Consider the following 23495-nt stretch of genomic DNA (forward strand, 5'->3'; position numbering starts at 1 on the left):
TCAGGATTGAAGAAAATCGAAATTAGTCAAGTCCGACATATACTGCTACTTATTATGAGATTGGGGCATTTTGTTATCTAATTTACATTTTTAAAAGATGATTTGGCTAACTTTATCCACAATACAATAGTTAAAAAACAATAATACTTTTTATTGAAAATACACTGGCCATGCTCAGCAAAATTGAAACTAAAGACGTTTAGAGACAATAAATGGTACATTTGTAATTGTAAAATAGTATACACATTATTTCTATTATTATCTAATAAAATTACTCAAAATTACAAAATACAATGAAAGCAAAATCGATGTGTTAAATAATTTAGCATGGTTAATCAATCATCTGGTATGAGCTGGCTGAAGACTCCTAGAAAAGGATTAGCATATGTCTGAAGGGCCTTAATCCAAGGCCAGCTTAATCCAAGGCCAGCTTATCACATAAAGATTGATAAGCAGCACTGCAATGCTTGAACTTCTCTTCTGCCATAGCCTATCATATCAAGTATCAACGTACAGAATAAAATATACAAAGAATTAGGAAACTCTGTAGCTAATGATAGAAACTCCAGAACAAGAAAGGAGGAGGAATATTATCAGTAGTTAGAGTATGGCAACACCTTGGAAGAGCCTTGATGACGATCTGGATGCCACTTTAGGGCACACGCCCGGTACCTGATGATACAAGAAAGTTAAAAATCATAGTAAGGAAAAATCAGCAACTCTGGCTTCCTAACATTTTGGTAAAGAGGAAGTGGAAAAAGAATTAAAAACTCACGCATTTTTTACATCTTCAAGTTTTAGAGGACCAGAAACACTCAATCCGAGGGCTAATCTATCAGGAGCTAGATCAGAATCTGAGCTATCAGACTCAGATGCAGAGTCATAATCATTTTCGTTCCGATGTCTCCAGTTCCAAGATTTCCCATAATTAGAAAAGCGTTCAGACCTCCTCCACTGAGGATTCTCCTCATTGATGAATGACCAATAGAAAAATCTATTCCCACCAAAGGCAGAACGGAAAATGGTTTCGACATCAAAATCATCTTCACAAAACAAAGGATCTCCTGAAAGAAATAAAGTGTGTTACCATTAATACACGTGAGTCCAGAATATACTTTACAAGTTTCTAGAATTTTTTTTTGTTGTTGTAAATAATAAAACCATGTACAAACATGCAACATATTTAAGAAAGCTTATGATGCAAGGTCAAATAAATTCCTATCCATGATCTCCGCATGTTAAATCTTTCAATCCTATTTGAGTAGACAGAAGTTCCCAGACGAGATTAAGTTCAATGATTTCCTAGAGAAACAGCCCATACAAACCTCCAATCAAGAGAGCTAGTACTACAAGATACATGATGTCGTCTATACTGTTACAGCACAACTATTTCGCGCGTACTTACTTTTGTAGCGGTGACTTGATCCACGATTGCCATTCCTGTACCTTCCAGAGCCCCTATCAGAATATTGTTGGCTAAACCATGAGGTGCCTCGACTTGATGATGGATCATCCTCATCAATATTTCCCTTCCATTTCTAAAACATGCAGAAAAAGAGCAACCGTAAACATTGGAAGTTGGAACATCTTAAGACAAACACAATAATAGAAGAATTGGGGGGAGGGGGGACCTTGCCTATATTTTTAACCAACAGAGTTGATTGAGAGAAAACATAAGAACATTAATGATACTGACTACTGAGTAATCCTAAATTTCACTTCAGTCCTGATTGGAAAAGTTCCATGATACTGAGTAATCCTAAATGCTGAGTTATCCAAAGACTAAACTACCAACCTTAACAAGGAGTTCCATAATAAACATGGATGACAAAGGGATAACTAATCATATGACAGCATTTTGAACATCACCCCGTTTAAAGCAGACAAAAAGCTACGTAGTCCAAACCTCAAACAATCACATCAACAGAATCAAAGTCAGTAAATTTTGTTCACTCATGAAAAAATTTGCAGAAGTACAATTTGGAACAGAATGAAGCATTAATTTTTATGTATGAAATATTTGTAATTAATGCCGATCGCCCTTAAGCAATTGAACTCCAATCAAGAAAGTAATCCATCAAGGGACTGAGTTTATTTCTTAGTTAATCAGTTACCTAAGGAGAGAGGGCCATTTTTACATCAGTGTGTGACAAGTAAATCTTGATCATACAATAATACATGAACAGTCAAGATTAAAGACTAGTCAAAATTATATGAACACTAAATTACATAACTTTTGGTCCTATCATGCTCAAAAAAAAGGCCCCATCACTTGATGTGTTTATGCACGCACACACACACAAACATGCATATATATATATATGAAAATTTCCCACTTGCATTGCAGCACACGCACACACATATATGAAAGCTTTCCACTTGCATTGCAGCCACAAAATGCAGAACAACCAAGGCCAGGGATTCTCTAACTATTGTAGGTCCGAAAAGACAAAAGGATCCAAAAAAGCAAGAAGTAATAACAGGAAAGGGTCTCATGTCAATCTTTAGCAGTGACATTGGCACATTTTACAGCAAGTTTCTTCAGGGAGAAAGAGGCATAAATGGTTTGATGCCTCAAACTTCCTACTCTGTTAGTGGTCAGATAAGTGTTTTCTCAGTCCATCAACAAGAATGACCAGTGTCTTAATGATTGCTGGAGGTATTGATTGGCAAGAGGCCCTTGATGATGTCGGGCTTCAATATGCAGTCCTTAAGATTTTAACTCAAACTCAGAAAGAATATTCTCACCAGCCATTACTTTTATCATTAAAATGGGCAGTGCGCAAGTGTTTCACAAGAATTGGGACTTGTGTTATTATTAAGAGTCTTAATGTGGTACGTAATCCATGAAGCTCTCTCACTTAATAGAGTAATCTTTCAACTTGGACTCTCCTTGTATGCTTAGGTAATAACAATTAGTACTTTCATTCAAAGTTTAACAATGGAAAGGGTTACCTATAGGCTAAATTAAAGTGTAACATACTAAATACTAATACATGAGTGAAGTCATCAATGTAAGGGGAAGGACGCCACCAAATCAATGTTGATAGAGCAAAATTGTCACACACATTGGCTTTTAAAGGGATAACATGTTATGAGTCTCACATTCAATAGAACATAATACCTAATGTGGTACTTAAGCCTTCCCACTTTAATGACCTAGTCTTTTGAGTTAGGCTCATCTAATGTACTTAAGGCATAACAGTTGTTATGTATAGCTATAATAGACGTATTAGGATTAGGGTTTATGTTACTATTATAATAACGAACTTGACCCAGTAGGATTACATATGTATCCTTATAAATATAAGAGTCTCTATATATTGTAGAGCATCTAATTCCAACACACTAATTTGTCTCTCTCTTTCTATGTGCTCTCTCTCTTAACTCTACAACAGTCATTTAGTAAAACCTCAAGGATAATAACCCTAAAAAAGTTGCCTAGAAAATTTGGGTTTTTGTATAATTTATTTAAGTTATCTTTCATAAGTTCATAACTATTCTCCCTAGGATTGCAACAATTATATTAAGGGCCGAAAATATTTTTGAAATATTAGAAAAGTAAACCATCAAATAGAGAATTCAAAATCATCAAGATATTTGCTTAAACCATTGATGAGTTCTCCAATCCCCAAAATGACAAAGTAACCATCTCTCATCAAATAAACCCAATGATGGCACTAATTTGAGGACTTCATCCCATTCTTAAATTCCAATCTTGTGAATGAGCAGTGGCAAATATTAGACTTTAATTTTGTTTTTCCAGTTGAAGCACAAGATGGAAAATATTTATGTTCCCAGTTCAACTGGCTTGTTGGTACATGCAAGTATGCAACACCATTTTACAAATAATCATTACTTTCTTTTTTATATCAGCCACAAAGGCATGGCAGCATATAATAAAGAGATACTATGGAGACAAGCACGAAAAAGCTTTCCCCGACATCAATCATCATATTGCCATTTTTATTTTTTTTTACATTTTTTCAGGAAAACCAAGTTTTTGTCAAAACTTCACAGTTCTCTGAGGAGAAACCTTAGCACTCTAAATGTATACTTCTGTTTCATTAGATAAAAAACGCTAAAAGACTGACAATGAAGGTATCAGAAAACTCAAGCAACAGCCATGGGGCAGCTAGGACTCTCTGAGATAGTAAAAGAGCACCAGAACAGAAATAGCTTTATCGGAGGCTCAAACACAGCATATTTTGTAGCCTGGTTTTGGCACCAATGTTCCATAGCCAGGTTTTGCTTAGCAAATCAGCTCATTGAATAGCCTCTTGGGTAAATATGAAGATTACCATGCTCCCATTCCAATGCAAGTATGGACCTGAGGTGAGAAAAAAGTACATATGCCAACATTAAGGTTACAGGTCTCATTCATATCATAGCACCAAGGACTTAAACTATACCTCAAGCCTAATAATTAATAAACCCATTTACAACACCCTCCTCAAGCCATAAAACAAACTCCACCACTTTTGAAAGAGGAAGAAATTCCAAACCTGCATCTAAAACCCTTTAGCAAATTACTCGAATCACCTCTCAGCAAATCCCCACAGCCAGCTTCCTCGGGATTACAAGTTACAACCACAAGAACCCATCAGCATTGAGATTGACTCACCCTTCTGGGACCTCAGAGATAGCGTTGCCTTTAGTTCCAGCAGAAAAAAATGGCCACAATCAAGCTTACAAAATTAAAAGCATCTGCAATAGATTTATGCAAATATGGCCCTCCTTAATCAAAGTTTGATTTGTCCATGTCAATACAGACCAATATTCTCCAAATAATTCCACCATTGCTACTTCAGCAGATATGTTAAAACAAATCCATATTTAACCCATTCAGGGGAGGGGAAATGTCTGAAAAACCAAATTTGACATTGTGACAGCTAAAAGCATTTCCTAATATCTCCTTTTTCCCTCACTTTATGAAAACTTATGAAGCCAAATGGTCGATGTTATCACACAAAATAACATCAAAGTACACGGTCCATTATCATGTATCACCAGATTTAAAGTATAAATCCAGCCTAACAACTCATGACATATTTTCTGTACAGAACCATTACACTGAAAAAAAAAAAAAAAAACATTACAAAAAGATTAGGCTCATCGAGATAGACGGTAGCAGGTCCTAAATGCTATGTCGAGATGCATTAGAAATCATAGAAGGAGGTGCATTAACATTTTTTGACAAAAACTTTACACTTTTAATCCTTAACCACTGCCCTTAGCATTATACCAAAGAAATCTGAAAATTGTCTCATTCTATAATGAATGGAAAGAAACCATGACAAAAATCATAGGACAACCTCATTCAAGCAGCAATGTATTGAACAGGAAGCAAAATAAAAATAAAAGAAACGGTACACGAGCGCGCGCCCACACACACACACACACACACACAATGAACCTGAAACAGAAATTCTGCATAATCATTGACACTGCGCAATATTTTTTGTTTTCCCTGCATCCTTCTAAATCTTCTCGAGTAATGGTTGTTGCCTCTCTGCAATTAAAGACTTCTTAATTAAATAAAAGGATACAAAATCAGAAAGAGAGAATAATTAATTTAGATTTTATTAATATAATATAATGTAATAATAAGGAATCAAAAGAAGTTGGTGAATCAATAGAAATGACATCATAAAGCAGAGAGAAACTGACAGAGTCCCAAAAGTTGCGCCGTTTACGCTGCAAGATAGGAGTGGAATGAAAGAGTGCAGCCCTAAGAGAGAAATGGTGATGATTGGTGTTTGCGACTTTGAAGATGGCGTTGTTCATTTTCTCTGCAATTCCACGCCCCTCGCCTCCTACGCAACCACCCCTGTTTCCGATCAAACCTATTTATTAAACTAAACAAAATCAAAAAATAGCATCATTTTCCCGTATTAGTGCTAAAGTATTCCCAAAATAATCTGATTTAATTAAGCAAAGGTTAACCAGTGACTTAGAGTATCCATTAAAAAGTTTTAAATAAAAAATTATTTCATTTAAAATTTTAATAAATACTTTTCCTATTTTTAATATATGTTTAATAAAAACTACATTTTAAAATTTTTTAATTAATACTTCAAAATCTATATACAATTAACAGGTTTTTTTAATTAATTAAATTAGTAGAAAAACTAATACCAAATGAAAAATTAGAGTAACAAAATTAAGATCTTTTATTAGTAAAAAAGTTTCAACCATTTGTTGAACCAACTAGTTTTAATCGTACCAGTGTAATTAAATGTCAAAATTATAAGATTAATGTAATTTTAAAACATTAACTTTTTTTTAAGTGTGTGTTTGGTATAAAAAAAGATGATTAATTAGAAATATAATTAATTATATAAAAAAAAAGGCTTGAAAAGTTGGATAAATAATGATTTTAACATAATAAATACAATTTATATCGTTGTTTAGAATTATTTTTATAAAAATTAAATAGTTTAAAACTTTTTGTAATAGCTAATTTTATATTCAAAATAATTAATTTTTGAATATGATTTATGGAAGAAATTTCCAGTATAAGCATGTTTTAAGTGTTCTTTTACAAGTCTTCGTAATAAGATTTTGACTGTTATATGTTTTACATATTGAGTTTTGGATTTTCTCAAGATAAAACTATATTCAAATTTTATAAAAGAAGTATGAGTTTAACATAAATTCATAATTTATATTTAAATAGACTAAGCAAGTTTAAACTTCATAAAAAATTAGAATAAATTAGAGAAAAAATATATACTAAATTGAATTTTATTTATTTTAATGAAGAGTTTTTCATATGCACAAATTAAAGATTTTAAAGGTTAAGTTAACACGAATTTATTAAATTAACTCACATACTCAATAATATATATAATTATAAATTGAAATGCTAATAATATATTTAAATGATACATAATTTATCAACTATCTCAACTTTCTTTGTTTATATTCAAAAAATTAAAATTAATTATACATAGTTTTAAAATAAAAAGGCTTTCAACTCAATAAAATGAATTTAAATTTATTAATTTTTGAATAATATGTTTTGAAAAGAAGGAAAAATATTCTAATAATTTTAATGACCTAGATAGAGCGAGAATGACTATTTAAGTTTTTTTTTTAATAAGGTAAAATTAAAAAAAGATTGTTAAAATAAAGCATTTATGAAATATATTTTGTTGAGATATTTTTTGTCACATTATGTTGATATTTACAGAACTAGCATTTATTTATTTTTTAATAATAAAAAATATGTGTTGTGTATGTAAAGATAATTGATACTTATTTTTTTATTAAAAAATAAAATTGATAAAATCTTCAATTTGAACCGGTCAAGTTATAGGCAATATTTTTAGCTAATATGGATATGAATTAATTGAAGAGGAATTGAATAATACGATTGATTATCCTGTATATTCTTCTACTCTTGGCAACGCATCTCAAGCAACCCATCAAAAAAAGAGCTAGTCATAATAAACTGAAATCATGTTTTTGAAGGAACAAATAGTGATTTGACACAAGTGGGGATAAAGGGTGAAATTTTTGTATTTTTTTAGTCGTAGTTCTTGTCTTCTGTGTGATTTTTTTACTTATAATCTTATTTTTCAACACTATTTTACTGTTACTTTGCTTAACTTGCTCCATTGTTAAAAGTTCTCACACTCAAAATCAGCTTTGCCATTACACTCACTACTTTGAGAATTGAAATATGTAATACGTCATCTTTATCATTTCACGTGATTTTTGCCAAAAAAATAAATACTGAGAATATTAAATGATTGTTCATCGGTTAAAGTTTTCACTTTGGCCTATAATTTCCCCAATATAGCCGACCCATTTACTTTATTTTGAGATTATATGAAAAATTTGTTTTGATTAATTTCAAAAAACGGTTTAATAAATGAATTTGTAATGATAAAAAATTAAATTACAAACTTGTACTATTGAAGACATGATTATTCGTGTAAATTACTTATTAAAATACATAATTAATTTTTATTCATTATCATTGTCCGATTAAGTTAAGTTTTATAATGTATAATGTTGACTTGTTTTTTAAATACAAGTCCTAGACTTAACGTAGGTGTTTTAAAAGTTTAGTTTTATCTAAAAGTATATTTAAAGATTTTATTTATCATTCTTTTTATTTAATTGTAGTTACTAGTTAATATTAATTACACGCCTTTTAAAAATAATTTTTTATTAACTATTGTGATAAAAAAAATTTCAATAAAATATTTCTGTTAGAAGGGGTAGAATATACTAATCAGCCACTTGCACTTGTTACTTTTTATAAAGTAATTTTGCGCATTCTAAATAATATGGAAGTTATTAAAGTGGCAATTAGTAAAAATTACATATTAATATTAATATATATATATATATATATATATATATATATATATATATATATTATCAGAGGTAAGAGAGAATAATTTAGATATAAGAAGAAATAAAAATGCAACACACATGCTCATATAATAATAGTAAATAAATAAATAATTTTTTTTATTCATTTTCATCCTCCCTCTTAACCTTCATCATATCTCTAGGAATGAAAATAAAGGTTTTCTTCTTTACTTTACAAGTGGCTAACAATTTTTTTCCTAAAGTTAAAATTTAAGTATTTAAAACAGATTTTTTTTTATTACATATATAATATAATAATAAAATTTAAAAAATTTCACTATTATTAGTTTAAATTCAGTCATAAAGATCGAAATTAACAAAAATCTTTTTATTTATTTACACTGATGGGATGAAATTTTTTACACTTACATTTATTTGCCTAACGAGCTTTCCAATAAAAACCACAAATTTCACCAAAATAATTGGGGAAATTATTTTGCAAAAGCAACTTTATTTTGCTCAATTACCAAAACTTTCATCTTTGAATTTTTCAGCAGGTTAATGTTGCCCAATTTTGAAGTGGATAGAAGCACCATTTTAGAAGAAGAATAACTAAACTGACAAATTAGTGATTAAAATTATAATCTATAGTCATTTTAGTTATGAAAATAATAATTAAAAAAATTAAAGAAGAGAGCAATCCATCAAATAAACTTTCAAAATTACGTAAAATACACAGACATTTTATCATCTAAAATATAAAAATAATAAATCAAATATTGAAATTAACAGTTATTGGAATTTTCATCCCGTTATTTTAAGAATATGATGATTTGATCCCGTTTTTTACTATTGTCAACCATTTTTCTCCTTAAATTTGATGCACGTTACTCAGTTCATCTTATTTTATTTTGTTATATACTTATACGGGTTAATTTGGTCAGTAATAAGTCAAGGCCCAAATCAGGTGATGATTGTAGAGTTTAGAGATTAAATTAGTAGTTATTATAAAATTTAAAGGCTAATTTGACTAAATTAATAATATTAGGGACCAAAATAATAGGTACTACCAAATTAAAGGATTAAATTGCCTGAATATTATGAATGTTGATAATTATTTTTCTTATAAAGACTAAGTTTTTTTGATAGTTGTAATTTCATAGATTAATTTCTCGTACTACTTAAAAGAATAAGAAGAGACTTTATTTACATAGAAACAACTTTAAATAAAAGTATCATTTAAGTAAAAAATATATTTTACGTGAATAAAATAAATAGATTTAAACCATACAATCATACATAAATATTATTTTTTTATATTTAAACATTAACTATTTATCTCACAATTTAATGACTGTGATTTATTCTCTTTATTCCCACATAAAAAATATTTTTATTTAATATATTTTTTTGTTAAATAAAAAGATCAATAAATATCACATCATTAAGTATATTCATCAAAATTACAGACGTAATTAATTTTTAAAATTAAAGAACAAAAATAAAATAAAAAATATTAAAAAATGAATAAATTAAAAAATAAAATTAAAAAGTTAATTAGCACAACAAAATGTTTGTACTTATTTCTTTCACTCTTTTATTTTCATCCAAAAAAGCAGTATAGACATACTTAGATAAAATAAACTTTAATTTTCTTCGAGTAATAATATATCGGGGTAACATTTTTTATTAGAAAAATAAAAAAAAGAGGTCGTCAACGGGGAAGGAGGATTGTCCGAAATGGGAAACCACGTTGTGTGTTTGATTGGCAGTTATCCGCTGCACGTCTTTGTGCATGGGAACCAGAAGCGAGGATAGTCGTTGATCGTTGATCTTAGAGAGAATCTGTAGTGGTCAAGGAAGGATCCAATTGTAGGGACCAAAGTTAAAAGGAGTGAGGTGGAAAGAACAAGCTTGGGTGGATGCGACCACAGGAAGCAAAACACCCCGACATGTTCTCTGGACAGTTGCAAATCAGAATGCTGAGTTGGCAATGTTCTGCTCTCTCACTTTTTGCACCGTCCCATGTATCATTACTCCCACCCATCAACCTCTCAAAAGTTACACTTACACACCCCATTGTAACAAAAGCTGTGTTCCTTCTTCTAAACAACAAGCCTCGTTTACTTTACTTGTAGGACCTTTCTCTTTTCCTAATTTGCCCCTCCTCTTCTCATCATATCATAATTTATTGTGGTGTCATAATCTGTATATAAAATTAATTCGTCATATCAACTTTCTATTGAGAATTTAAACTAATGTCATTTGTAAACATGCTTCAAAATCATAAGTGAATACTAGCTGACCCCTTCATACATACTCGATTCATTAGGGTCGGGGATGAAACCAATAATCAAATAAGTGCAAAAAATCGCGCAAGCGAAGCCGGGAAACGGACCGCAGCGCAACGACTAGGACTCGTGTCGGAGGAGTTTTGAGCGTGAGCTACCACTCATGCAGCGGCAAGGACCCGCAACTCTCGAAGGGGCCACCAACCGCCCGAATCACTGTAGTGTAGGAAACCCTCCCTTTACTCACAAAAAATAATCCAATATGGAACAGTAGACATTGCATTGAGCAGAGGAGAAAAGAAATAAGTTGAATAAATTACAAAGCAAATTGGTGACAAAAGCGGAATAATGAAATTCAATAATACAGAGAGAGTGGGTTATTTGAGTTTAGGGAGAAATGCGTGATGGGGTGTAACTGGAAAGTAAGAAAAGGGCAAGAGTGCCAGCTATTTCCAACAACAAACGTGGCCCGTGGATCACATCTTCGTAACAGACGGTCACGATTACACCACATTCAATTTCCTCTTCATTTCACCCGAATTTCATTTCCCCACACCTTCCTTTTTTAAACCACAGGGGCGGGTACCTCACACACACAACACAACATCATCAAACGACACAACACACTCCCCCACACACACGTCGTCACGCCCACATTCCTTCGTTTCCTAGGTACACCCATGTCCTAAGAAACCTCTCTCTCTCTCTCTTTTTGTCTATTAACTTGGTGCGTTTTCGCAGGCACCAGTATCATAAACGACAATGGCAGACGCCGAGGATATTCAACCGTTGGTTTGCGACAACGGAACCGGAATGGTGAAGGTATGAATGGATCTGTTAGTTACAAAGCTTAAAAATAAAACAATGTGAATTAGTATTAATAATTAATAAAAATGTGGTAGGCTGGTTTTGCCGGAGATGATGCACCGAGAGCGGTGTTTCCGAGCATTGTGGGTCGTCCACGTCACACAGGGGTGATGGTTGGGATGGGGCAAAAGGATGCTTATGTTGGAGACGAGGCTCAATCAAAGAGAGGTATTTTGACTCTGAAATACCCAATTGAGCATGGTATTGTTAGTAACTGGGATGACATGGAGAAGATCTGGCATCACACTTTCTACAACGAGCTTCGTGTGGCTCCTGAAGAACACCCTGTTCTTCTTACTGAAGCACCACTTAACCCCAAAGCTAATCGTGAGAAAATGACTCAGATCATGTTTGAGACCTTCAATACTCCTGCTATGTATGTTGCTATCCAGGCCGTGCTTTCTCTTTATGCTAGTGGCCGTACTACTGGTAATCATTCTTCCTTCATACTCATATTTTCGTTTTGTTGTTCAAGATTAAGTGGTCTAGAGTTTGATCCTTTTTTTCATTCTTCTGAGTATCCTTGAACATTAAAAAATGTACTTTTTGATTCTCGGCAATTATGTTTCTTGCGGATCATGAGTTAGGGAATGTTTAAAAGCTTAATAATGAGAATGTTTTCATGGGACATGGGTATTTCTTGGTGTTGATGTGGTTTCTGTGTTGTTGTAGGTATTGTGTTGGACTCCGGAGATGGTGTGAGCCACACGGTTCCTATCTATGAAGGCTATGCCCTTCCACATGCAATCCTTCGTTTGGACCTTGCAGGGCGTGATCTCACCGATGCCCTGATGAAAATCTTGACCGAACGAGGGTACTCTTTCACCACCTCAGCGGAGCGAGAAATTGTGAGAGACATGAAGGAAAAACTAGCTTATATTGCTCTTGATTATGAGCAGGAATTGGAAACTGCCAAGACCAGTTCAGCTGTTGAGAAGAGCTATGAGTTACCTGATGGACAGGTGATCACGATCGGCGCCGAAAGATTCCGTTGTCCTGAAGTTCTTTTCCAGCCATCCATGATCGGGATGGAGTCTCCTGGTATCCATGAGACAACATATAACTCCATCATGAAGTGTGATGTGGACATTAGGAAGGATCTCTATGGTAACATTGTGTTGAGTGGTGGTTCCACAATGTTCCCAGGCATTGCTGATAGGATGAGCAAGGAGATTACCGCATTGGCACCAAGTAGCATGAAAATTAAGGTTGTAGCACCCCCAGAGAGGAAGTACAGTGTCTGGATTGGTGGCTCCATTTTGGCATCTCTCAGCACCTTCCAACAGGTGAAGTGCATCACTATAATTAGTTAATCCCATTTGCAACAGCAAACAAATCAAATGAGGAAGTTTTATTTCAACAATAAGTAGAAATTTAATAAGATAAAAATTATAGGACGAAATAACAATCAATTATTATACTCAGGTAGATCAAAGGTATTAAACTAATATATGAAGTATATCCTTTTTTCATTGAGCTTGTGGGACTTGATAGAGTGCAATGTTATAACAAATGTAGTTTGCTGAAGGTCAGCTAATCAATGTGCTCCTTCTTTGTTTTTTTTTTCTCCATGTGCAGATGTGGATTTCAAAGGCAGAATATGATGAATCTGGGCCATCAATCGTACACAGGAAATGCTTCTAAGTTTTAATCATGGCGAATGAAAGCTGGACCAGGGAAATTACTATATATACTTGGTACTACAGATATACGATCAAGTGGTTGAGGAACTTTCATTTCCTATTCTTTACCATTTCTTTTATCATGTTTCTTTGTGTTTTCTTTTCTTGATATGTTGGGATAAGAGCATAAGGCTAGAAAGATATGTAAGATTCAAAATTTTCCCCCATTTTGCTGTAGAAGAGATGTGTAATATTTGTTAATGCTTTGGTTTGGTTGAATCAACTATTCTTTTCACAAGTATTCTGATCAACGAAGTGGCATGCCTTTTATCCTGATAATGATAAAACTGCTGGTGTATTATTTATACGGCAGTGTCAGTAACATCTAAGCTTTGGTAAATTCATTTTTTTTAAAAATCATTAGAACATTTTAATGAAAATGATGCTGGGAACTAAGAATAGAAATTGGGAACCAAAAAAGCAAAGACCATAAAATTACTGGTTTTATATCTTACTAGTTTGTGTGACCTGTGGTAAAAAGTTTTAAGTAATAATGTAATCATTGGTATTTATATTAGAAGGATAAAATGCTCAGACAACAATAAATAGATATAGAAGAAGTGGCACATCCATTGCACTGCACGTTGTCAAAATTGCAATTCTTGTGTTGTTTTGTTAGTGTCAGTAGCATATGAAATTGGAGGAAAAACTAGAATCCACTGAATTCACACAGGAAAAAGGTGTAGGAGATGAACTGCTATCGCCTGCAGGCAGTGCTGTTTCAATCTTGTCTAGATGATTTTTAAAATATAGTTTATAAATATATTTGACCATAAAATAAATTTAAAAAGGGTCCTGGGTTATCTACAGTGTTGTACCATTTGATACTGTCCAATCTATTTATGTGGCTTTGAGTGAAAAGAAAGAGAAGAGAAATAAATAAATAAATAAATAAATAAAAGGAAAAATATTTTTAATTTTTGTTTATGGATTTATTTATTTTTTCGCACATTCTCTTGGATTATTTTTTTCATATAAGAAATTATATATATAAAAATATAGTACTTTTTGAAAAATTACGGAAATATAAGTGTGATTTTTGGTGTATGTACTGTCAAAGATAGTCAATAATGAATTTTTAAAAAACTATTAAAAAAACAAAAAGTTATGGATAAAATAATAATTAAATATTAAAAAAGTACAAAGAATAGAGCATATGAGTTGCAGGTCTTTATCCTCATAGCTTGCGGAAAAAATATTAAAAATAATGCCCACACTAAAATTTTGCAAATTTTGAAATTGAATCCTAGAAATTTATCTTTACCTGACACTTCTCTAACGAGTTACACTACTTTTACATAATAATATTATTCAAACATTCTTTTCAGCGCGCATACATCAAAACTTGAATGATTTTATACTTTACAATTGTTAATTAAATTAATTTAAAAAATATAAAATAAAGTTTGTAATATTCCAACACGCTAAGAAAGCTAATGCTTCGTTTGGTTGTAAGAAATATATTGAAGAAATATAAAATTAATTTTTTTTAAATCTAAGGAGAGACTGGTAGAGATAGCAGTAGGCCTTTTACTAAAACAAGGGAGAAAAAGAATAATATTAAATAACTAAAATGTGCATGTTAATCGAATGCTACTTAAAGCTTATTTAAAAAAAAAAGGCTCATGAATAATTTATAAATTTTATCAATTGTTTTCAACTCATTTTAATAAACTTTTTTTCCCCTGATGTGCTCTTCCAATATTAGAAAGAAACAGCAAGGTATTTTCCCCCCTTTTGTGTTCATCAAACAAGAAAAAATGCCTAAAAAATCGTCTTCTCTCTCCACATAGCTTGTTTTCTACGCATTTTCCTTCATTCTTGGAATAATGGCTAAGTGTATTTTTGGTTTTTCATTTAGAAAAGTTTTAATGTGCATTCGTTTCAAAGTAGCTATTTTTTTTTTTGTTTGTATACCAAGAGTATTTTAAGGTCAATAGTCCGGTGGAGAAATTATCAAAGTAGATACCACCTCTTTCTTATATTAATTGTGTTGTAACTTTGTTAGTAGCTGAATATTATTATTTTTAATTTACATGCTTGAAAATTCATACTAAGGGAAATTTAAATACACCCTCTTCAACGATTGTTCTCGAGATGCTGTTTTAACAGGGTTCTTGGGGGAATCTAACTTTAGTAGCTTAGAAAGATGCAGGTTCTCATTTTGGCTAAACTCTTATAAAAACTATGTTCACTTTCGTTTTCCTTATTCTTTTTTTCCCAATTGTTGCAATTATAGACCTTTTTTCCTGAGTGTGAATGAGTATTTCAAAGTGGGTATCAAACCTTGGGAGGAAAACCACTTATTCGAACCAATTGTGTATTACTTTCTCGTTGATTCTTCACTGTTCTTTTGATGCTTTAATTTGCCTTTAACTTAAAAGTCTTATTTTTATCTTTATACTTTTATCCAGCTTTTGTGTGCTTGAAACTTGAAAACTGGGTGGTTATTGCATGCATTTCCGTGACAGTTTCAAAATATCTTTCAAATGGAAACCCAAGAAAAATTATTTTCCTTAAATTGCATATTTACTTGGCTTCTAACTGTACAAATTAAAAATAAATGAATAAAAAAACACAAAATTGACAGTTGAAACAAACAACATGCAAAAATTTACAATGCAAAGCGAAAAGAGAACAGTTACTGTACAAATCAGTTCAAGTGATGACGAATATAAGAATTTATATTTCCTAAAAGATTTGGAAAAAAATACTTTAAAAAATTTAGAAGTGCATTGTTATTTTTACAATTAACTTCTACATCTTCTGTTTTAGGATAACATTGAGAAGTTAAATTTTGGAAGAAAAGAGCGCAATGTTTTTTAAAATAAAATGTTAATCTCAAAACTTAAGAACTAAAATTAAGAACCTAAAAATAATATTAAAAAAAATTATCACAATCTTATAATTTTAATGTAATAAACATCCTTTTTCAATAAAATCTTACCACTTTATGTGCTTAACCTTAAATTCAACTTTACGAATTGAAGTTTACAAAACATATTTTTTTTTTATAATAAACATTCTCTAACTTTATATATATATATATATATATATATATATATATATATATATATATATATAAAAGTTTAAAATCTTTAATTTTCATGTATTTTTATAAATATTGTATAACTACTTTAATTTTAAAATAAAATATTTATCCTCTACCTTTTTTTTTCTTTACAAAACCAAATTTTTAAACTAACCTTTAAGATACTGAAAACTTCTTAGTTATTTTCCTAACAACCATTAACTCCTTAGTTATTTTTAAATGTACTGAAAACTAAGCATTGGAAGTGAACCATGCTTGATTCCTAAATTGCAAAATAGAAGAGTTCCCAAGATTTCTTAAAGCCACATGAACAAAAGGGACTAAAAAAATCAACACAAATTTTGGTCATTAGCGTTAAACCATTCTTTCAATGTAGCATATACAAGTTGCAACAATGCAAAGTTATCACCTCCAACACCTTAATAGGTGAAGAAATGATAAAAATGAACAATTGGATGCTGCAAAATTGTGTGTAATTGTTATAGAACTTTTTGTGAACTTCCCTTCCCAAAATTAGGAAGAGGCAATCAAGTTTATTGCTATAGTTCAAGGAAAAAAAAAATAAATCCTTGTGTATCACATAAGCTCCTGGATTTGTTTAAAATTTGATTGTCCATCCGAGGCCATGAACCCTTTTATGGACAACTCTGGTACTTTAGGTTTCTTCCCAAGCAACCCATGATCTATGAACACAACAATCACAGTGATATCATCATGATAATCCCTTCTTTTCCCTTTCTCAACTTTCTGAAGCTGTTTATATGTCATATTCGCCCTTCTAGCTGCTTTCCTTAGAGCAGTCTTAAGAAGTCTTCTTGCAATCCCCTGAAGCATAGCATAAGAAAAAAAGTAAGAGCCTTTTCATAAACAAGCGCAAAGATTGTAGAAAGAAAAGAGAAGAACAAGTACAAAAAGTATACATTTCGCGGATTGTTATGAACAATGTCAGCTGCTTCCTGATTTGTCAAGAGTTCCCAAAGTCCATCTGATGCAAATATGATGAATCTGTCACGGGGTTGTAAATTTCTTGACATTACAGATGGTTCTGCTGTCAGCACAGCTTTGGTAATATTTTTAGTCAAATGGAAGCGTGGGAATGACGAATCTAAAGCGAACTGCGGCCGCTTCAAATATGCGTCTCCTATGGATCTGGTTACCTGATAGCAGTTAAGTGAACAGAGAAAACCGTGAGTTAATAAGAGGCACAAATGTAGTGCAGAAATTAAATATGGCTTGCATAAAAGTCCTAAAAATTTAAGCATGTAATTGAAGTAGAGACACCTTGCTAGAAAACTAGGTCCTATAAAGTACAGCAGTGTACACATACTGGATAATTAGTTATAATTTCCATACACTCAAATCAACCAAAATATAATCTTGCAATAAAATATAAGAGTTGCAACACAACCTATTACTTTTGATACAAAATCTTACAGAAAACGTTAATATACAAACGTATACATGTAACATTTAATATGTAATATGAACTCTCAAAAAACGAGACAAAAAGCTTCTAGTCACACATGATTGAGACCACCGATAAGATAATAAGAAAAATATGAAAAAAGGTCCATAAATAATCCAAGGAGCATAAAACTGTTATGCGACGGTCAATGTGAGTTATCTTTGGCACATGACTATCCTGTAGTGTTACGGAGTTACAACCCTATATCATGCAAAATAATAACAGGAATAATACACAAATTTCATTTCTGTTCAAGGCATGAGACTATAGTTGGAAGTCGAGTGTAGTCTTCAAAGCCTACAAATACTAAAATTAAGCAGAAGCCAAAACAGAGACAAAGGCTACATAAACTACTAACAAACTCTTTATAAATGTGAAAAGCAAAACAAAACCTGGATGATGCCTTTAACGCGCCATGCTCCACGGCTCTTGACTACAATATCTGGATCATCTGGATGCAAAGCCCTGAGTTCTTCTCTAATCTCCTCTATATTGGCATTGTGCTCTCTACTCAACTGCTCAGCAATGATCCTGTTAGATCCACCTATGGAACCAATTACAGCACGGGAATCTCCAACATTAGCGATATATAGGGTCCCTTTCCAGATAACACCAATTAGACAACAGGAACCCACAGTTGCAATCACTTTTTTAATCCTAAAACTCCTACGGACAACAGTCATAAACCCATCCTCGGAAGCAGAAACGGCACCCCTGAGGGTTTCTTCAGAGATAGTACCATTATCCTTAGCAATACCTGTAACCAGGTTCAACATAAAACTTCCGTAATTGCATAAAACAACGCAGTACCATTGCTACACAAGACAGAATAAGATTTGGGGAAAAGAAAATGAAGAGCTAAACTAATGCAAATATATTGCAAGTCAGACAATTATGTATTTATATTTTTATGTGTGTTAATTCACACAAGTACACATCAGTTAAATTAGCTCAAAAAGCTACAACAAGACTTTCAGAAAATGAAAACAAACAATAGAATTTCATAAACCATATCAATCCTAAATTGGCAGGAAAATCAATTTGTGGCATGTGTCTTAGATCTCATCTTAAATGGAGAAGTTTTTGTTCCATATTTCTAACACACACACACACACACACAACACAAGAACGTTTGTAGTAAGATGAACTTCTGGATAAACAAGATTGTTCTAAGAAAACATTTTCCATATTCTCTCTTCGTGGGTATACAATCAATATTTGGTTCCTTTCAATTTCAGATTCATGTTTCCAATCCATCCCCCACTCTTTCCAAATAAATAAAAGAGCACAATTCAAAGAATCAAAAGAAAAAGAGGGGAGAGAAAGGAAACCAAAAACTGAAATTTATTCAGTCTCTTGCAGCCGCAAACATATGCAATAAAAACAAAGCAACAATAAAACCAAAACCACCCGGGGCCAAGACCATATAAGCCAAAGGGCTAATTACAAATAACAACAAGAAGGCACAATCTACATGATCATAAAATAATAATTAATAAGTTGCACACATGCGACCAAAAAAACCAAAATGGAAATTTACATTCAAAATGAAACAAGAAACACTCAAAGAATCTCAGAAGACTCACTCATTAGATGCTGGAAGAGGTGATCCCTGACGAACACGGAAGCCTCAGGACCTCCATGGCCATCATAAACTCCAACAAAGATAGCATCAGAGCCTATCTCAACCTGGCTATGATCCTCAATAACTTCATTGGCCTGAATCACAGCGAAGGAAAATTCACCCCAAGAATGCTTCCCAAGGTCTCTACGCCAGAAAAGAGACCGCTCAGCAGTTGAAGAACCATCATCACTAGTGTCATCATTGCCCATGCGGGCATAGCGCCTCATAGGACTCAGGCATGAAGAAACCAAGCTTGCAAGCCAAGAAAACATCCCACATTTCCCTCTCAAACACCTCCTTAGAAAGAAAAAGATTTGTAAAGACTCAAACTTTGGTATCTTCTGAATTTCACAACAATACCCACAAGCAAAAAATGTGATTTCTTTTATAAGTATCTGCCTGAGCCAAGAAAAGTTGTTGGAAAGATTGTACTTTGAGATTGGAGGTAACAATTGGTAACACTTGGGAAAAAAAACTAACTTTCAAATTCGGAAGAGAGAGAAAGAATAGAATGAATTAGTTGCAATTTGAAGAATGAGAAAGAGAGTTGTGGAAGTGCAAATCAGAGTGTTTGAAACGTGGGTTATGAGCAGAGAGAATTTGTTATTGGAATTCCAAAACAAAGGTGAAGATCTTGTGGGAGTGAATGATCTTGTGACTAGTGTTGATATAGAAGAATATTGAGAGAGAGAGAGAGAGAGAGAGAGAGAGAGAGCAATAAGTCCAATATAGTAGTACAAGAAACCGCTGTGGTTTCCAAAGAACGTGCAGATGGCAAGAATGCTGAGTGAGTGTGGAAGTGGCAAAGAGAGGAAAGTTGACGAAAGCTTATGTTGACTTTGAAACGAAGAGCAGCGTATCAGTTTTAGGACTATTTTTTTTTTTTAATTTCATTTTCCTTTTCTTTATTAATTTTTTCCATTTTTCCAATTCCATTTTTAGTTTTCCCTTTTTTGGTGGTGTTATCTATCTCTTGGACCTCAAGTTTTACTTTTCTTATATATATTTTTAAAAGGCACTGCACCTCTCAAGCTGACAACGACTTTTTACACAATTGCCACTGATTTGAGTGGACCCACCTACAAATTACACCACCCATGTATAAATATTTATTTTACTCCTTCAAATGATAAATATTGATTCTTTTAATTTTTAATTTTATATAATAATTTTTATTAAAAGATATATTTATCATATCAAAGTTATGAAAGTATGATAAATATTTTCAGTAAAAATTTATTATTTTTAAATATTTAAATTCAGTTTTAAAAATTAAATATTTTTCGATAAATATTTCCTCAAAGCAATCCAAGTAGATATTAAAGTTAGTACATTGCCTTTCACACATTTCATGTAATATTATACTTTTTTTTTTAAAAAAAAAATCTTGTATAATGAAGTTGTCTGTGAGAAATATTCGCTACATGACAGCAACAAAATGTGGTATTCTTGTAAGTACACATGAATAGTCAGTAATCTTAATGTGACACTTTTTTCTTATTTTAATCTCAAATAATTTTAAAATATTATTACATAACATGATTTTAATAGAAGGAATGCATGGTTTTAGAGCAATAATTGTTTTTCAGAACCACAAAATGGAAACAAATTTAGGAAAGCTGAAAACCAAAAGGAAAAACATGTCATGTGCTTTATTATATATAGAGTTTCAGATCTAAGAGTTAATTTGTTTATAATTAAAATGTACAAATACGTCAGTGTTAATCAGTAATTGTTTAACAAATATCGATACCCTCATAAAAATAAATATAAGAGGAGAAATCTCCATGAATATGGCCATACTAGATCTATTTATTTACTTTTGGAATGAGATTTAGTATTGCATTTCATCATTTGGTTTGTATTGGTTAACTTTTGAATATAAAAAAAATGGCTCGAAATCATTCTGACCTAACTTAATCCAATCAAATAACTGTTACATTTGCATAAAGAATTGTGGTGGCTTACATAGGATCGCAATGATTAAATTAGTTTCCTTTTAAAACACATTGAATGAATGTATGTGAGATATTTGGAGAGGATCATCGCTTTACCATTAGCCGCATTTCATTTTTGAACCCCAGATTCAGTTCACTTATACCCCACCTAATCTCATCTTCTTGGAGCACCACTACCTGTTACCCTCTATTATCTTTTAATGTTTCAACAAACCTCAGCTGAATCACTTGTTCCTTAAGTATTATTGTATCCTTAGACCACCTTTAACACTTTTTAGAGAGTTGCATATAAAAAATTCATGACATAACATAAATCTTTTTATTATTAAGAGGGATATCATTTTGATTGATTTTGATTGTTGCATCAACTGGTACAACATTTTTATTGTTGTATAACAATAGAATAATGCTGTATTTCACAAAATATGAATTATCGCACAAATTTATGATTATTTAAATATATATTTAAAAAAGTGTCAGTAACATTTTTCTCTTATACACTATTATTGATTAAAATTTATTAAAAAATAAAATTCTAAGTAAAACTCATCAAATTAAGAGTGAAACTTATATAATTTTATATCTTTTTAATAAAAAATAGCAAATAATAGAAAATATATTAAGAAAAGTATTTTTGTAAACATCTTGAAATTTAAACTCGTTATTAGGAGAAATGGATAATGGAAGAGAGAAAAAGAAGGTCCTAGGATAAAATTGCTCTGAAGGGTGTGTTAGTTAATTAGTTAGGGTGTTAAGGGAGAGAGAGAGAGTATTATGCAACAATTTTTATATTACTCTTTTTCTTTGGCATGAAAAGGGAAATGATATAAATGAATGAACTAATAAATTTTATTACTTTAAAGAGGAAAGAATAGAGAATCAGTGAAAAGTAAATATATAGCACGAGTAATTGAACAAAACCAATTGATGGGGCAATATACACAGAGCATTGTAGAATTTTCAATTACAATTACTCAACAGAGCCTAAACAATATCATTGATCAAACGCTTATGGCGATGATAATGCTTTTCCATAAAAACTCTTGAGGCTCCTTCCACGGTTCTACGCCATGTCTGCAAGCAAGAAGTGATTATAAAATTAAAATAGCAAGAACTGATTAAACTATGCTTCATTATATTCTTTTATTAGTAAATAAGATCTCTTTAACTACTTTACAAGAGTTAACAATTCTAAACAATTTAATTAGTAATATTAAAGCAATAAATAATTTAGAGAAAATCTTGTAAAAAGGACTAAAATAAGCATTCAAAAATTTCATATAAAAAGGACTATAAGAGTAGTTAGTAATGTAAGTATTGAAGCTTCAATTTTATGATAACATTAAAAAATTCAGAAACATGATTACTCAGGCACATTTAATAATTCTCGTATAACAAAAGTTTTATGACAATCCCAAATTAAAAAAGAACAAAAAACCTTTTTCTGATTCAATGGCCATGGATAAATAACAACAACAACAACAACATGGCTCATTTGAAGAATACAAATTAAATTAGTCTCACCTTATGAATGGTTCCAAAGAGTGATGACTTGTTTCTCATCACATCCCTTGTCCTGAGCTGCCGGAGCAACACCGACCGCCGTGTCACTTTCGGCGGTAAAAGGGACCTCCTTTCCCCCACGGCGGCGCCACCGCTTGAAGGGCTCTCACACCCACATCGGTCTTCCCTTCTCTTCTTCCTCCTCCTCTTTTCTCCACCCTTTTCACTACCCACTTCAGCAAACTTCCTTAGAAGCTCATCGGAAGATTTCTTAGTCACATGTTGAACCTTAGCATCAATAGCAATAGCAGTATCCATAATATATTGCAAGTGAAAAATGGAATAGCCTAAGTAAGCTATATATATGGTATGTAATAGTATTTAATATGTAGCCTAAGAAAATGTCAATATGATTTTGGTGGTTTTATGAAGTGGGTGATGGGTGATGGACCGTTGTGGGAATGGAAAAGCAAAACTGGATATTGAATAATGGAAGAGAGAGGGAATGAAATATAGCCGTTGGGGGTGTGATGCAATGTTATAAATATTTTTGTGAAGGGATTAATTGTCCAAAGATTTTTATGTCTTTGTTTTGGCTGTTTGTGTATTCTGTAAGCGTATGTGTAAGCATGGCATGTGAATTTTCTGAGAGGAACAATACAATACTAAAAAATTGACAAGACCCACAATTGCGCTCTCAATCAGTTTCAGTGTTACTTTCTGAC

The 23495-nt window shown here is 32.0% G+C and overlaps 4 protein-coding genes across 4 annotated transcripts; 1 reads left to right on the forward strand and 3 right to left on the reverse strand.

Moving 5' to 3' along the window:
• Nucleotides 1–134: 134 nt before the first annotated feature.
• Nucleotides 135–5870, reverse strand: LOC113863310. The gene is made up of 6 exons (XM_027496846.1): nucleotides 5671–5870; nucleotides 5417–5512; nucleotides 1406–1538; nucleotides 776–1064; nucleotides 618–672; nucleotides 135–490 (listed from the first exon to the last, which is right to left on the reverse strand). The coding sequence occupies exons 1-6, from the start codon at nucleotides 5785–5787 to the stop codon at nucleotides 416–418; spliced, it is 765 nt and encodes a 254-aa protein (XP_027352647.1). The 5' UTR covers nucleotides 5788–5870; the 3' UTR covers nucleotides 135–415.
• A 5337-nt stretch (nucleotides 5871–11207) lies between these two features.
• Nucleotides 11208–13415, forward strand: LOC113863085 (actin-3). Its single transcript, XM_027496500.1, has 5 exons — nucleotides 11208–11291; nucleotides 11362–11441; nucleotides 11522–11915; nucleotides 12159–12772; nucleotides 13065–13415. Exons 2-5 carry the CDS (start codon nucleotides 11382–11384, stop codon nucleotides 13128–13130), a joined length of 1134 nt encoding a protein of 377 aa, XP_027352301.1. The 5' UTR covers nucleotides 11208–11291; nucleotides 11362–11381; the 3' UTR covers nucleotides 13131–13415.
• A 3381-nt stretch (nucleotides 13416–16796) lies between these two features.
• LOC113863638 (probable protein phosphatase 2C 68) lies at nucleotides 16797–19581 on the reverse strand. The gene is made up of 4 exons (XM_027497283.1): nucleotides 19272–19581; nucleotides 18078–18442; nucleotides 17141–17377; nucleotides 16797–17045 (listed from the first exon to the last, which is right to left on the reverse strand). Exons 1-4 carry the CDS (start codon nucleotides 19579–19581, stop codon nucleotides 16797–16799), a joined length of 1161 nt encoding a protein of 386 aa, XP_027353084.1.
• A 2635-nt stretch (nucleotides 19582–22216) lies between these two features.
• On the reverse strand, nucleotides 22217–23088 carry LOC113863853. The gene is made up of 2 exons (XM_027497607.1): nucleotides 22792–23088; nucleotides 22217–22341 (listed from the first exon to the last, which is right to left on the reverse strand). Exons 1-2 carry the CDS (start codon nucleotides 23086–23088, stop codon nucleotides 22252–22254), a joined length of 387 nt encoding a protein of 128 aa, XP_027353408.1. The 3' UTR covers nucleotides 22217–22251.
• Between the last annotated feature and the right edge of the window lie 407 nt (nucleotides 23089–23495).

The sequence above is a fragment of the Abrus precatorius genome, unplaced genomic scaffold (genome assembly GCF_003935025.1).
Source record: "Abrus precatorius isolate BTA unplaced genomic scaffold, Abrus_2018 Scaffold3, whole genome shotgun sequence".
In the NCBI taxonomy this organism is placed as follows: Eukaryota; Viridiplantae; Streptophyta; class Magnoliopsida; order Fabales; family Fabaceae; genus Abrus; species Abrus precatorius.

Bases quoted from the DNA above. Each gene is read 5' to 3' on its own strand.
- LOC113863085 (XM_027496500.1), top strand. From the start codon at position 11,382: ATGGCAGACGCCGAGGATATTCAACCGTTGGTTTGCGACAACGGAACC. The intron at 11,442-11,521 runs GTATGAATGGAT...AAAATGTGGTAG, and splicing joins ACGGAACCGGAATGGTGAAG to GCTGGTTTTGCCGGAGATGA. The intron at 12,773-13,064 runs GTGAAGTGCATC...CTCCATGTGCAG, and splicing joins CTCTCAGCACCTTCCAACAG to ATGTGGATTTCAAAGGCAGA.
- LOC113863853 (XM_027497607.1), bottom strand. From the start codon at position 23,088: ATGGATACTGCTATTGCTATTGATGCTAAGGTTCAACATGTGACTAAG. The intron at 22,342-22,791 runs GTGAGACTAATT...TCTTGCTTGCAG, and splicing joins TCTTTGGAACCATTCATAAG to ACATGGCGTAGAACCGTGGA.
- LOC113863310 (XM_027496846.1), bottom strand. From the start codon at position 5,787: ATGAACAACGCCATCTTCAAAGTCGCAAACACCAATCATCACCATTTC. The intron at 5,513-5,670 runs GTCAGTTTCTCT...CTTTAATTGCAG, and splicing joins GGCGCAACTTTTGGGACTCT to AGAGGCAACAACCATTACTC. The intron at 491-617 runs GTGTTGCCATAC...TTGATATGATAG, and splicing joins GTCATCAAGGCTCTTCCAAG to GCTATGGCAGAAGAGAAGTT.
- LOC113863638 (XM_027497283.1), bottom strand. From the start codon at position 19,581: ATGTTTTCTTGGCTTGCAAGCTTGGTTTCTTCATGCCTGAGTCCTATG. The intron at 18,443-19,271 runs GTGAGTCTTCTG...ACCTGGTTACAG, and splicing joins CCTCTTCCAGCATCTAATGA to GTATTGCTAAGGATAATGGT. The intron at 17,046-17,140 runs GTATACTTTTTG...GCTATGCTTCAG, and splicing joins TTCATAACAATCCGCGAAAT to GGGATTGCAAGAAGACTTCT.